The 14,520-nt window shown below is 53.3% G+C and overlaps 2 protein-coding genes across 5 annotated transcripts in view; both read left to right on the top strand.

Moving 5' to 3' along the window:
- Positions 1-5,093, top strand: part of LOC113256843 (cadherin EGF LAG seven-pass G-type receptor 3) — a 36,558-nt gene extending 31,465 nt beyond the window's left edge. For 3 of the 4 annotated variants that reach the window (XM_057312072.1, XM_057312070.1, XM_057312071.1), the window contains 12 exons: positions 21-134; positions 229-306; positions 582-677; positions 901-1,007; positions 1,156-1,225; positions 2,181-2,273; positions 2,361-2,459; positions 2,870-2,962; positions 3,686-3,865; positions 4,055-4,109; positions 4,384-4,520; positions 4,752-5,093. In XM_057312072.1, the coding sequence (XP_057168055.1) occupies positions 21-134; positions 229-306; positions 582-677; positions 901-1,007; positions 1,156-1,225; positions 2,181-2,273; positions 2,361-2,459; positions 2,870-2,962; positions 3,686-3,865; positions 4,055-4,109; positions 4,384-4,520; positions 4,752-4,766 (1,137 nt within the window). In that variant the 3' untranslated portion in view covers positions 4,767-5,093. The remainder of the gene's footprint in view (positions 1-20; positions 135-228; positions 307-581; positions 678-900; positions 1,008-1,155; positions 1,226-2,180; positions 2,274-2,360; positions 2,460-2,869; positions 2,963-3,685; positions 3,866-4,054; positions 4,110-4,383; positions 4,521-4,751) is intronic. The other variant, XM_026500778.4, reaches the window with a different exon arrangement.
- A 1,627-nt stretch (positions 5,094-6,720) lies between these two features.
- TMEM89 (transmembrane protein 89) lies at positions 6,721-7,587 on the top strand. The gene is made up of 2 exons (XM_026500360.2): positions 6,721-7,014; positions 7,402-7,587. Exons 1-2 carry the CDS (start codon positions 6,721-6,723, stop codon positions 7,585-7,587), a joined length of 480 nt encoding a protein of 159 aa, XP_026356145.1.
- The last annotated feature ends 6,933 nt before the right edge of the window (positions 7,588-14,520 follow it).

The following is a 14,520-nucleotide window of genomic DNA, read 5'->3' as shown; positions in this document are numbered from 1 at the left end:
CCTGCACTTTTCTCCACCAGGAGCTGGTGGCTCTCGGCCTCAGTAACCTCATTGGGGGCGTCTTCCAGTGCTTCCCTGTGAGCTGCTCCATGTCCCGCAGCCTGGTACAGGAGAGCGCCGGGGGCAACACGCAGGTGGGCACTGCTTCGGCTGGGCGGTCCCACCCTGCTCCTCCCTCCACCCCTACTCCCCACCCCACTGCACCCCCTGCTCACTCCCACCCCGCAGGTGGCTGGAGCCGTCTCCTCCCTCTTCATCCTCATTATCATCGTCAAACTTGGGGAGCTCTTCAGAGACCTGCCCAAGGTGAGCAGCCGCATCTGCCCAGCCAGGCTTGAGGGACTTGGCCAGGCCAGGGGCTCAGGTCAGTCAGGTCCTAGGCGAGGGGCAGAGATACAGGGGCGTGACCTGTTTTTCAAGGTTGAGCTGTTTAGGGTGAGATTTGGAGTCAAGGGTCAGGGATTAGAGCCCTTCAGAGTCAGAGCCAAGTGGTTGGGTTCAGAGGTGGCTGTTAGCATCATGCGGGGTTATGCCAGCCTCAGTCCCAGCGGCCCCTGCTGACACGCCTTCCCCTCACCCAGGCAGTCCTGGCAGCCGCCATTATCGTGAACTTGAAGGGCATGTTGATGCAGTTCACCGACATACGTTCCCTCTGGAAGTCGAATCGAATGGATCTGGTGAGAGGCCTGGGGGCCCCTGTCCTGCTGCCGCCTGTCCTGCTGCTGCACCCACATGGCCTTTCTCCTGGCCTCCTGAGCTCCTGAGTTCTTGGTCTCACTCATCCCTCCTTTCTCCCTGATGCCCCCGGGGCCCCTACTTTGCTCCCCTGGCAGGTCAGTGCTCTGGGTGGAGTTTCATTTTTCTCCCACTCCCCTAGCCACGTTGCCCTTCTACTTTTAGCTCATCTGGCTGGTGACCTTTGTGGCCACTATCCTGCTGAACCTGGACATCGGCCTGGCGGTTGCCGTGGTCTTCTCCCTACTGCTCGTGATAGTCCGCACTCAGCTGTGAGTCTCCCCCTTTTTGTCCCCCCATCCCAGCTGGTGAGGGGGTGAGGGCCACATTGGTTCCCTCCAGCTTTCCTGCGTCTCGGGGGTAACCCTAGGCTCCCTAGTACCCCTTCATTACCCCCTTCTCACACACTCTCTTTCATAGGCCCCGCTACTCTGTCTTGGGGCAGGTGCCAGACACGGATATTTACCAAGATGTGGCCGAGTACTCAGAGGTGGGTGGCAGGGGCTAGGCCCGAGGGGGTGGGAATCGAGGCAGAATGGGCCTTTGTTAGTCCTTTTCTGCCCCTGGCAAAGACCCTGGGGGCTGAGGGTGCTTTGGTCCTGGGAACGTCAAGGGAGGAATTTGGGTCTGTGACTCCTACTCAGAGCTACGATAGGACAGAGGAGGAGTGGACAGAGAGGGCCTGGGGAGCCTGGAGAGGGGTCTGTCTTGGAGCCAGCAGTATAAGCCTTATCCTGCAGGGCAGCCTTGGGGCAGGAGCCTGGGGCACCAGGATGGAGGGAAGGCTGTTGCCTCATCTGATCAGTGGAATTCCTACATCTCTATTGTTCATTTACCTCCCGAGAAGCTTCATGCCTAATAGTGGGGTTATAAAACAAGCCCATTCCTGCTAACCTGGAGCCTTGGAGTCTGAGGACAGTATAATCAGGCAGAGTGAGGGGAGGGCAGGAGGGGGAGCAGCTCAGCAGGATGGAAAGGGAGGTGGGGGCACATTATGCAGGTCCAAGTGCTGAGCAGGGACCTGGGCTGTGCCCTGGATGGAGTGGGATTTGGGGAGGGTCTCTCTGTGCGCGTGCAGAAAACAGACCACAGAGTGGGGGGTGGAGCCCCAAGAGGAGACCTAAGAGCCTGTTCTGGGTATTGGCAGAAGGGAGGGGAGATGGGAAGGGAGGGTGCAGGATGCCCTGGAGGAGGCTTGGACAGGCCTGGCTGAGGGCCTGGGTGGTGGGGGGGTGGGTAGAGAGTAGGATGAGGGGTTAGGGTGATATAGCCAAGCTTGCAGCCCAAGATCTGGGGAGGGCAGGGGCCGCAGGCTGGGCCTGTGCCAGCCAGTGAGCAGAGGCTTGGTGATGGGGGCCCTGGGCCACACGGGGAGGAAAGCAGGAGAACCAGATGCAACCAGGAGAGTGGAGGGCCCAGCCACCTCAACCCTGACCCATCCCCAGGCCAGGGAGGTCCCAGGCGTGAAGGTCTTCCGCTCCTCAGCCACCATGTACTTTGCTAATGCTGAGCTCTACAGCGATGCGCTGAAGCAGAGGGTGAGTCTGGGGGTCCCCGGGTGAGTGTCAGAGGGTCCCTCGCCTCCCCAGAGCGTCCACATCCCCTTCCGTGATGTTTGCCTCTAGTGTGGTGTGGACGTTGACCACCTCATCTCCCAGAAGAAGAAGCGGCTCAGGAAGCAGGAGCAAAAGCTAAAGCGACTGCAGAAGAGTCTCCAGAAACAGGCAGGGGACCCTTTGGGCCAGGGATTCCTGCCCCTGTCCTGCTGCCAAACCCACACAGCCTTTCTCCTGGCCTCCTGTGTTCTTAGCCTCATCCATTCCTCCTTCCTCCCTGATGCCCCCCGCCCGCCCGGCCCTGCTTTGCCCCCCCGGCGGGTCAGGACTCTGGGCGGAGTTTCGTTTTTCTCCCACCCCCCAGGCCAGTGACAGCATGGACCACCACAGTCCTCTTCCATTTTTGACTGCTCCTGGAGCTGGTCAAACCCCCTCCAGCGTGGCGGCCCTGGGTCCCAAGCTTTCGTTCCTGGCCTGCCTACCTGCCCAAAGCCTGAGGGTGACACCAGACTTGCCTGGCTTGGCTGTCATTTGACAGCCGGGACAGCTCTTTCCTGTCCCCCTTCTCCCCGGCCTAGACTGCCGCCTCTGAGGGCGCCTCTGTTTCTATCCACGTCAACACCAGCGTCAGAGACATGGAGAGCAACAACATGGAGGACTCCAAGGCCAAGGTGAGGCTGGAGGTGGGCGAGGGGCCAGCCACGAGCTGCAGAGATATGGGCGGCCCACGCACGTCTTGCGAGGCAAGCCGTGGACCTACCCGCTGTGGGTTGAGGTGGTCAGCGGCAGCGGGGTGGGATGATGGATCCGAAGCGCTATGGGGAGAGGCCTAGTGATCAGCCGTAGATTCTGCTTGTGGCTCTGTGGTCTGCCACCCAAAGACCTTGAATTTGTAGAGTCCACAAGACCCTGCAGTCTGTGCTCATGGGTAGAGAGAGGGGATTGGGAGTATCGGGAAAATATGGGATCAAAGGGGATGCCAAGCTCAACTAGAGACCCAGGCGGGGTGCCACCCTGTGTGTGTGCATGTGTCCCTGGGCCCCCTACCCACCCCACCCTGGCTGGCTGAGGATGGGGCGCTGTCGCCCAGCACCCCACCTTCTTAAGCGTCCCTAGAGCTGGGCCCGGGAGGTAACAGAGCAGTATATGCACGTCTGTGCGTGCTCCCTGAGTCTGGGCTTCCTCTCCTGTGCGTCCCCAGGTATCCCTCCTGTCTTTGCATACAAGAGGCTTCCCCATGTCCAGGTTTTCACGTGTCCCCTGCATGTCCCATATATGCGGCTGTTTGCATGCATGCTCCCACGTCGGACCCCGTGTGGCCCCTTGCCTGTCCATGTGTGTTCCTTGCCATCACTCCTGCATGGGCAGCCTTTGCAGGGTGTCTGTTTTCCCAGCAGGCGAGCACAGGGAAGGAGCTAGAGGATATAGCAGCCAGCGGTCAAGAAGATGCTAAGGCCCCAGATGGATCCACACTGAAGGCCCTGGGCCTGCCTCAGCCACACTTCCACAGCCTCGTCCTGGACCTGGGCGCCCTCTCCTTCGTGGACACTGTGTGCATCAAGAGCCTGAAGAATGTAAGGGGTTGGGGCACCCCTAAGAAGAGCTCTGGGAGAGGACAAGGCCCCCTAAGCCTCCTGACCCCGTAACTAGATCCAATAGCCCCTCTGAGTTCCCTCTCAAAACTCCCTCCCCCACAACCTGCCTGAGTCCTTCCTTGGAGCCCTGGCGCCTCCCTCTGAGTCTGGCCCGCTTTTCTGCTGCAGATTTTCCGCGACTTCCGAGAGATCGAGGTGGAAGTGTACATGGCCGCCTGCCACAGTGCGTGCAGGGGGGACAGCACGAGTGGCCTGGGAGGGGAGTGGGGCTCTTCCAGCCAAGGAGTCTGCCAAGCAGCACAAGCAAAAGTCTTTCTCTGAGACTGGAGGTCAGAGGTGTCTTGGGAGGCAGGGGTCAAGGGTCAAGAGTGCTTGGAGGTTTAGCTGTCACCTCAGGGGTAGAGGTCATGGGTGAAATGGGTCAGGGTGTTCTGGTTATTGGGGTTGGAGTTCCTGGCAGTTCTGCGAGTCAGGGGCGACCTACTCCTTGCCTGCAGCTCCTGTGGTCGCCCAGCTTGAGGCCGGGAACTTCTTCGATGCATCGATCTCTAAGCAGCATCTGTTTGCCTCTGTCCACGATGCTGTCCTCTTTGCCCTCCAACACCCGAGGTCCGGCCCTGCCAGCCCTGTTTTGGTGAGCTGGCCTCTGGCTCACTGAGCTCTTTTTGTCTGTCTACTGCTTGTCCCTACCTTGACCCCCACCTCCAGGAAGTCCACCCTTCCTGAATGGCTCTGCCCCCAGCGGACGCAGTGCCTTCCCTTCCCACCTTCAGCTGACGCTGGAGCAGGGGTTGCTATCCTGGGGGAGGGAGCCGATACGTGTTTTTGGAAACTGACCGGAACCTCCCCTCCTCTGCCTCCTCAGATGACCAAACTCTGACCATGCCGCCGCCCTGCCTGAGACTGCTCACCCCTGGAGGCTGCGGCCAGGCACTTGTGAGAACCTCCCCGCCCCGGGCTGCCTCCAGACGTCACCCAGGAGTGCCCTCCGTACATACACACACACACGACTCAGGGATGGAGGTCCTGGGACTCCCAAGTTCAGTGCTATAGGCCTGGGCATGGGATGGGGCACTGGAGTCAGAGCAGCACCGGCTGGGTCGGGGGAAGATACAGATTTTTGGCCCCAGAAATAAAGACCTGTTTGCCTACCACCAGGCCCTGCTGTACCTTGGTGCTGGCTTGGTGGAGTGGGCAGTGATCCACAGCCCTGGCTCCTGACCCTTCTTATGCGCCAAAATGGGGGGCTGAAGTCAGAAGTTGGGGGGAAGATTTGGGGAGGGCAGAGTCAGGTGAGAGAATAGAGAACCAGAGGGAGAGTTATGGGGCCTGGGGCCAGGGCGGGTGTACCCCAGGTTCAAGCTCCCCATGCACAATCCTCGGCACCTGTGTCTTCAGCTAGAAGACTGTGGAATCAGAGCTGCTTCTCAAGAATGGTCCCAGTGAGTGCAGCCCTGGAGGGTGTAGAGTGAACACCCGAGCAGCCAGCTGGGGGAGTATGGTGTTCACAGGTGCTGCTGGTCTGTGTTGAGAAGTACGAATGCGTAGGATTGACTTACTTGGGAGAGGGCTGTTCGTACCATTAGGTCACTTGGGCTCTGCAGGTCCCTGTCAGCCAAGAAGCATGTGCTGATTTCTACCTTAAAAGGTCAGCATCTGGGCATGTTGCCCAGTGGGCAGCAGTGGGCCTTCCTTCGGGCCAGCGGATGCTCTGAGTGGGGGTGGGGGGGCCAGAATATTTCTGGGTCTCCTCGGCAGTACAGCGGGAATGGTAACCATACCACTTCGTGGGCTGCTCAGTGAGCATTAAACGAGACAGTCCAAGGAATGCTCTTAACGAGGCCGGGCTCGTGTTACCTGCTCAGAACACTGAGCTCTGCGGCCGCCAGGTACTGACCAGGTGCCCTGCTCTGTGCTGGGCAAGGGGACAGAGGCTGTCCTGCCCTTCAAGACACCGAGGTGCCCCTTGTCCAGCTCAGTGTTTATCGTGTTTGGCGGCGGCATCCTGCTTTGTGTTCATGAATCATCCGCCCCTCCCCCCCGAAACACAGCCCAGGAAGTCAGAGCTTTTTAATCTACTCTGACACGCCATGTCCCGGCACCAGAACGGTGCCTGGCGTGTGGTGTGCTTGGCAAATATTGGGTGAGTGAACTTATGTGCTGGCTGGAGGCCAGACCTCAAGCAAGAAATTGAGATAGAACTGCTTTGAAGACAACAAAACGGGGTCACACAAGAGAGGAGGGACTGTTACCCAACAGGGTCACAGGAGAGAAGCCAAGGGAGCAGGTCACACAAACTGAAACACCAGCCGTGAGAAGCGGACGAGTGGGGGACCATAGGGAACAGCAGTTGTGTTTGGGAACACCAGGGAGGCCTGCATGAGGCCGGAGGGAGGCCACAGCATGCGGGACCTCACTGGCCAAGGCGAGCCTTCAGGCTTCATTCAGAGTGTGTGGGGGGCCCCCACGTGTGAGGGCTCACCCTGCTGCAATTTGGACTGTGGGGCAGGCTGGGCTTTGGGGACCAGCAAGCAGCTCTGTGCTGGACAACAGCCTTAGGAGCCATGAGGTGTTAGAATTTTAGGGATTGGATGTTAGGGGAGGGGGAGGAGGCGGAGGTAGGGAGAAGGTACTCCTTCAGTCCTGTGGGCTGGCTAGGAGCTTGGCATCCAGGTCTCCAGCCTGCCATCTCCCTTGGCCCTGGAAGCCCCCCCTTCCCCACCCTGCTGTGTTTTCTGGCAATGGACCCAGTTGGAACCCACTGCCTGCCACTGGGGGAAGGGTGTTTGCCCGTTGCCAGGCACCCGGGTTCTATCCCGGCATTTGGCGCCGCCATGCTGCTCGCACCGTCCTTTCTGCTACTGCTGTCCCTGATGGTCTTGCCAGCTCCCTCCCACGCCTGGTCTCGGCCCCTGTGGTACCAGGTGGGGCTGGACCTACAGCCCTGGGGGTGCCAGCCCAACAGCCTGGAAGGTTGTGGAGGCAGCCTGGGCTGTCCTGGCCACTGGATGGGCCTGGGCACGAACCGCATCTACCCCGTGGCTGGGGTCACGATCACCACCACCATGATGCTGATGATGGGCCGTGCGGTGCTGCAGCGGCGGCGCTCCCAGGCTACTAAGTCTGAGGTGAGCGAGCACCGCCTCATCCTGCGCAGCCTCCTGCCTCCGCTCAGACCCAGCGAGCTCATGTCCTCCACTCCATCCTCCCACCCAGGCCTTGTGTCCCCTCCCTCGCTGCTCACACCCTGTGGTCCCTACATCTGTCCACACCCATCAGCCCCTGACCATTCCCTGTGGCCAGTATTCTGCCACCATCTGTCCACCCATTTACTATCCCTGTTCCTCATCCAGCCCCCGTAGCCCCCGGGACCACCCTAGCCCACAACAGACCCTTGGTGACCCTCCATCACCACCTCCCTTCCTATGCCCTTCTCCCTAGTCTCATCGCTGCCCCTCACCACACCCCCATCCCGTCCCTCTGCTCTTACTCCTGCCTCTTGGTCCTATCCTCAGCATCCGCAGGTGACCATGAACCCCTCTGGACCCCGGAAACGGCGGACCCCAATCTCAGACCGCGCCCTGCTCCTTCAGGTCCTGCACATGCTGGATTCGCTCCTGGTCCATATTGAGTGCCACCTGCAGCGTATATCCACCCAAAAAAAGACCCAAATAAAGGGGAGTCCTGCCCAGAGTGGGTGACCCAATGTATGCCTCTCTTTGCCTGGTGGCCAGTTGGGGTGGGGATGGCCTGAGGCTCTGGGCCAGGCTCAGGCCTGTGTGTGGGTCCTCTCCAGGCCTGCCTGGACCCTATGTCCCCTTTCTACTTCTGCCAGCAGAGGTGAGGCCACCATGCCCAGGATGGGTGGGCAGATGGGACTGGCTCACACTGCTCCATTGCCCCTACCAATAGACCCCGCTTCCCTAAGGTGTCACCCACAAATGCAACTCTTCCTCTGGGGCTCCTCAGGGGCCCCAGTGCACTGGGACAAGACTTGATGGTCAGGGCAGACTTGGGTAGTCCATGGAGGGCTTCCCAGAGGAGATGACAACCTGGCTGAGTCAGTGAGGGCTGCCGGTTGGTGATGCAAGGGGTTGGGGTGGGGGGTGAAGGGGGTGGGGGGTGAGCCCCGGGCGCCTCCATCTTTGTGGCAGCCCCAAACATGCTCTGGCACCTGTGCGGCCCTTGCTCTAAGGCCCCTGGAAGCGGGCTGAGGGCTGAACTTCACCCCCCTTCCCTTCCTTTGACTGCAGACTGTGGAGGAAAGAAATGAGAGATTACAAATGTGAAAGAGTTGACCCTACAATGCAAAATCCAGACCAATAATGTGCTTGTGGTGACGCCCTGACACGTTTCTGTAACGCGCGCTCTCCTGAACCCCCTGGCTGCTGACTCTGACAACTCTATAGGATGAGGGCTTTGTCACGTGGGGGACATACTCTCTATACAGAAAATAGAAAAATAATTCAGTCTTCCTTCTAACATGGTTGATTGGCATTTGTGTTTTAATTTTTGGTAGTTTAGAAAAGTCTTCTCCAAACCTGTTATTGATGATGTCCCATCAATGGTCTGGATGGTTTTCAAATTTGGAAAACTGTCATCGACTTGACTTCATATAGAAGCTGTGTAATTTGGAAGAATTTCTCAAAGATGGGCTTCTGGCTCCACAGACGTTTCAAAACTTGTTTTCTTTCTGTGGCCCACAATTTTTCTAGCACTGGGCACTGTGTGGGCAGGTTTGAAATGCAGTCGGATGCTGTCTTTCTGTCCTGATCAGGAGCTCTGACCTGGCAGGGGGTTCCTGGAGGCCTCCTGTACCAAGACAGGAACAATAAGGTAACCACGCACAGGAGTGGAGCAAACCACACTGGGTCCCTCTAAACCCAAACCGAGTGTGTCCCTGAGGTAGACTTGGACCTGCACCGCCCAGGTCCCCCTGCAGGGAAGCCTGCTGCTGCCAGCCCCCCGAGAAGGCAGCCAACAGACGGGTCTGCCTCCGATGCAGAAGGGCCTCGTCACAGCTAGTTTTTGACCTTGGCCCAACCCTTTCCCTCCCTCCCTCCCTCGGATACTGATCTTGACTCCCTGGTAAACACCCTAATCTCCCTCTTGGAGTCTGCTTCCCAGAGAACCCAACCTGGTACAACCCCCAACCCACCTTCCTCTTGGCTGAACCCCCAAACTGTTATAACTTCGTCAATGTCCCCTATAAGAGGAGAGGTAGGGTGGAGGGGTGACGGGGAAAGGACAGAGGATCTAACTGAATGCAGTTAGAGTATCTTCATTTTGTGAGTGTTAAAAAAAAAAGACTTGGGGTGTCTTGGTGGCTCAGTTGGTTAAGCGTCCGCCTTCACCTTGGGTCATGATCTTGGGGTCCTAGGATCGAGCCCCACATCAGGCTCCCTGCTGAACAGGGAGTCTGCTTCTCCCTCTCCCTCTGACCCTCTTCCCGCTTATGCTGCCTCTCAAATAAATAAATAAAATCTTAAAAAAAAAAAAAAGACTTGCCCTTCCAGACACACTACTGGGGTCTTCCCAAGCCTGAAAGAGAAGGGCATTGAAACTTAGGATCCATCAGTCCCTTGCTAGGCCCACTTCTACATTCTCCAAGGTTCAGTGAGCACCCGCTGTTTGCCAGTTCTATTGTGGGTACCAGGATCCAATGATGTACAGAGCAGAAGGGGCTCCCCCCTTACCCACTCACAAATGGAAGGGTGGTGGTAGTGGTGGTGCTGAAACCAACTCATAAAAAAGCAATTTCTCTGCAGAGAGGTGTGCTGGCCTAGTCAGGGTAGAGCAGATGTGGGCCTACTGCGGGTACCTGAAGAAAGAGTGAGGTGACCAGAGTAGGGGAGAGCGCTCTGAACAGAATGACAAGCCTGGTGGAGAGGGTGGGGACAGACCTTGGCCTTATCCAGGAACTAGAAGATGGTCAGAATTTCAGTGGACAAAAGGAGCTCTGGTGAGTAAGGAGCAGGCGGGGCGGGGGAGGGGTTGGTACCTCTTAGTGAGGGTGTGGTGGGCAGGGTAATGGCCCCTCAAGATGGCCATGGGATCTGTGGCTATGTTACAATACATGGCAAAAAGAACTTGGTGGATGGAATTAAGGTTAAAGACCTTAAGGAAGAGAGATTATTCTGGATTATTTTGCTGGGCCTAATGTAATCACATGAGCCCTTAAAAGTGATGAAGAGGACAGATGAGTGGTCAGATTTAAACAGTGAGAGGGACTTGATCCTCTGTTTCTGGCTTTGAAGATGGTGGAAGAGATCTTCCACCGTCCAAAAATCTGAGGAATCCGAAGCTGGGAACGACCTTCTGCAGATAGTCAGCAAGAAAAACAGGAACCTCAGACCGACAACACTAGCATCCAAATTCTGCTAATAACCCAAATGATCAAGGGCACTAATTCTGTCCTAGAACCTCCAGAAAGGAACGCAGCCCTGCTCAAGGGATCCATGTTGGACTTTGAGCCTACAGAACTGGGAGGTAATAAATTTGGGTCATTGAGTTCCAAGTAATTTATTACGACAGCAATAGAAAACTAATACTGATATTGGTATCAAGAGCAAAGTGCTACTGTAACAAATTCTAAAAATGTGGAAATGGCTTTGGAATTGAGCAGTGAGCAAAAAGCTGGAAGAATGTCAAGGAGCATAATGGAAAAAGCCCAAACTGCCTTCAACCGTTAGTGGAAATCTTGACTTTAAAAATGCTGCCCATGAGGGCTCAGAAGGAAACGAGGAGCATGTTATTGGAGACCAGGAGGAAGCAGAACGCTAAGTAGCTGTGGAGAGCGTAGTGGAATTGTGTCCAGCAGTTGGGAGGAAAGCCGAACTTGTAAATGATGAACTTGGACATGAAGTAGAAGAGATATCCAAGTAAAATGTTGAAAATACAGCCTCAGCTCTTGCTATTTATGGTAAAATGCAAGAGGAGGGAAGAAGATCGAGAGGAAAAGGGTTAAAACAGAACCAGGATATTGATCTCGGAAATTCTCGGTCAACTGTCCAAAAAACCACTTTCCCCCAAATTACTGGCATTGATGCAATTCTAATCAAACCATGTTTTTCTTTTAGACTGACAAAGAACTATTTTTACAGATAGTTTAGAACAGGGTGTGACATCACAAAAGATGGCAGAGAAGGACTCTGCAGGAATCCTTCCTCCACCAAAATGACTATTGACCTAGCAGAGACTGTGTAGCAGGTTTTTGGAACTCTGAAGTCGAGTTGAACACTTGCAGCATCCCAGGGAGAGTCTGAAGAAGAATCGAATTCAATGAATTCCCCTGTTTCCACCCCCACAGGCTGAGGCAGCTTCCCAGCTGCAGGGGATTTAAGTAGACCTCACTCCCCCAGCCCCATCCCATACTTGCCTTTTGAGAGCAAGACATTTATGGAAATCTTTGTCAGGTCACTGGCTAGCCAAAGTGGTCATAAAATAGAAACTTCAGTCACTGCATGCAACAAGGAATATACGCTTTGTAAAAATAGTATGGAAATGTCATAAACAGATGGTTCCACGCTTCCAGAAGCCGCAATCGGGATTCCCTGAAGAGTGAGAGAATCCGATTTCCAGAAGTACCACATGTCATACTCAGAATGTCCAGTTCTCAACAAAATATTATGAAACATGCTAAGAAATGGGAAAACATGGCCCATTCACAGAGGGAAAAAAAAGGAACTTGACAGAACACATCCCTGAGTAAGCCCAGGGCAGTGGAATTATTAGTGAAAGGAAACCATGGACAAAAAGCTAAAGGAAATCAGAAAAACAATGTCTGAATAAAATTAGAATATCAATAAAGAGAAAATTTTAAGTGGATCGAAGAATGCAGGAGCTGAAGACTACAATAACAGAAATGGAGAACTAGAAGGGTTCAGCAACAGACTGGAGCAGGCAGAAGACAGGATCAGTGAACTTGAGAGTAAGACGAATGAACTTATCCAGTCTGCGGATCAGGAAGAAAAAGAATGAAGAAAAAACGTGCAAATCCGGTACAACAGCATCACGGAGAACGATATGCGCATCGTGGAAGTTACGGAAGGAGAAGAAAGAAAGGGGCAGAAAAAAGTATTTGAATAAATAATGGTTAACTCCTCCCCCCAAATCTGATGAAAAACACGAGTACACACATCTAAAAAATTTGGTTTGGTGGTTTGAGGCTTAGCATAAGTGACTTTACTCTGGGCCTCTTATTTTTAACAATAAATATTGTATGATCCCACTTAGGTGAGGTATTTAAAATAGGCAAGTTTGTAGAGACAGAAAGTAGAACTGAGATTATCAGGGGCTGGAGGGAAGGAGGAAATAGTGATTTATTGCTCAGTGAGTACAGTTTCTGTTTCGGATGATGACAAAGTTCTGGAAATTGGGGTGTCTGGGTGGCTTAGTCAGTTAAGCCTCTGCCTTTGGCTCAGGTCATGATCGTGGAGTCCCTGGATCGAGCCCCACATCAGGCTCCCTGCTCAGCGGGGAGTCTGCTTCTCCCTCTGACCCTCCTCCCTCTCATGCTCTCTCTCTCTCACTGACTCTCTCTCAAATAAATGAAATCTTTAAAAAAAAATTCTGGAAATAGTGGCGATGGTGGTACAGTATTTTGAAAGTAACCAATGCCACTGAATTGAACACTTAATGATAGTTAAGATACTAAATTCTATGTAAATGTTAGCACAATTTAAATCTAAAATTTAAAAAGCCAGGGGTACCTGGGTGGCTGAGTCAGTTAGGTGGCCGACTCTTGATTTTGGCTCAGGTCCTGATCTCAGGTTCCTGGAATTGAGCCCCACATCAAGCTCCACACTCAGCAGGGGGTCAGGCAGTCTGCTTCAGGATTCTCTCTTTGTCCCTCTGCCCCTGACCCTGCTCACACTCTTGCTCTCTCTCCCTCTCTCTAAAATAAATAGATCTTTAAAAAACTTAAATTTAAAAAAACTTGAGAAAAGCCTAAAATAATAAACTGGTGAGTATATCAAATAAATACTGAGTGAGGAGAGAAAGGTGAGTGCCAGAGCCTTCTCAGGCAGGCCACGCGGACCTGGTTACAGGTTTGAGAATCCCTGGGGTACGTAATAAAGGGGATATGGATAGAGATGGATAGAGAAAGGTCTGGTTGAGAAATGCTGTTAGAGGGGCACCTGCCTGGCTCAGTCAGTACAGCATGTGACTCTTGATCTCGGGGTCATGTGTTCAAGCCCCATGTTGGGCCTAGAAATTACCTAATAAAAAAAGAGAAAAAAAAAGAAAGAAAAAAAATAAAAAATAAAATAAAATAAATAAAAAATAAAAAAAGAAATGCTGTTAGAAAATTCAGTTGTGGGGAAAGGATATTTTTACTTCACCTCATTCCATATAACAAGTAAATTCCAAAGATTAGTGAATCACCAAAGACTCTTGCCAAGTCATTGCAATGGCTGCTGCTGTAAGTAAACATTTCTTTTTTTGACCAACCTCTTGAAACACATACTTCCCCAGGCTTCTACAACATCACGCACTTCCTGGTTTTATCACTGTCCTTCCCTTCTCACCCTAAGGTAGCAGTGGGGATGGGGGAAGGGGATGGGGAAGACAGGATATAGAAATTACTTGGAATAGAATTTACTAAAGGATTGGGTGTGAATTTTGAGAGAGGAGTTAAGATTGGCTCCCCGATTTTTAGTCTGAGCAACTGGGTTACTGGAGGTGTCATTTGCTGATGAAGGCAATTGTGCGAGGAATAGGTTTGGAATGGAGACTGAAGAGTTCAGTGTCAGCCATGTTTAATTGAGATGCTGGCCCTCCAGGGGAGATGGTGAGTAAATGATGGGAATATAGGAGCCATTGTATGTACAGACAGCACTGAAGCCATGAGGCTAGGTGAGATGACCAGAGAGCAAATTTTGATCAGGAAGGGGAGAGGTAGCCAGGACTGAGCCCCGGGCTCTCTATTAAGATTGGGAGGTGAAGAACAACCAGCTGAGGAGCTAAGAAGGAGTGCCCAAGGTGGTGGGACAAGAATAGCGGTCTGGGAACCTGAAGGTGGAAAAGGGATGAGGCTCTAAGGAGGAAGAAATGGCCAATCATGTTAAAGGAGGCCATTGGATTTAGCAACATAGCTCACTGGTTACCATGACAGGTGTGGATTTGGAGGAGTGACGTGGGGACTGGACTGGAGTGGATTTGGGAGAGAATGGGAGGAGAGGAAGTGCATGCAGTGAACTCTTCAGGGAAGTGGGTGGTCACTGAAGGAGGTTATGTCATAGGCAAGAGGAGCCTAAGGAGACGTGACGACTAAATATAATGTATCCTGGATGGAATCCTAGAACAGAAAGAAAAAATAGGTAGAAATTAAGGTAATCTGAATAAACTATAGACTTTAGTTAATAATAATGTACCAATATTGGTTCATTAATCACAACCAGCATACTTAATAATGTCAGATGTTAATAACGGGAAACTATGCGTGTGTAAGGAGAATATATATGGGAACTCTACTATCTGCTCAACTTTTCTGTAAATATAAAACTTCTTAAAACTAAAGTTTTAGGGGTGCCTAGGTGGCTCAATAGTTAACCTGCTGCCTTCCCCCTATCCAGGCTCCCTGCTCAGCAGGGAGCCTGCTTCTCCCTCTCCCAGTCCCCCTGCTTGTGTTC

Source organism: Ursus arctos, unplaced genomic scaffold, assembly GCF_023065955.2.
Source record: "Ursus arctos isolate Adak ecotype North America unplaced genomic scaffold, UrsArc2.0 scaffold_14, whole genome shotgun sequence".
Lineage (NCBI taxonomy): Eukaryota > Metazoa > Chordata > Mammalia > Carnivora > Ursidae > Ursus > Ursus arctos.
Note: the sequence above shows the minus strand (reverse complement) of the source record. Positions and strands in the feature narration are given on the sequence as shown.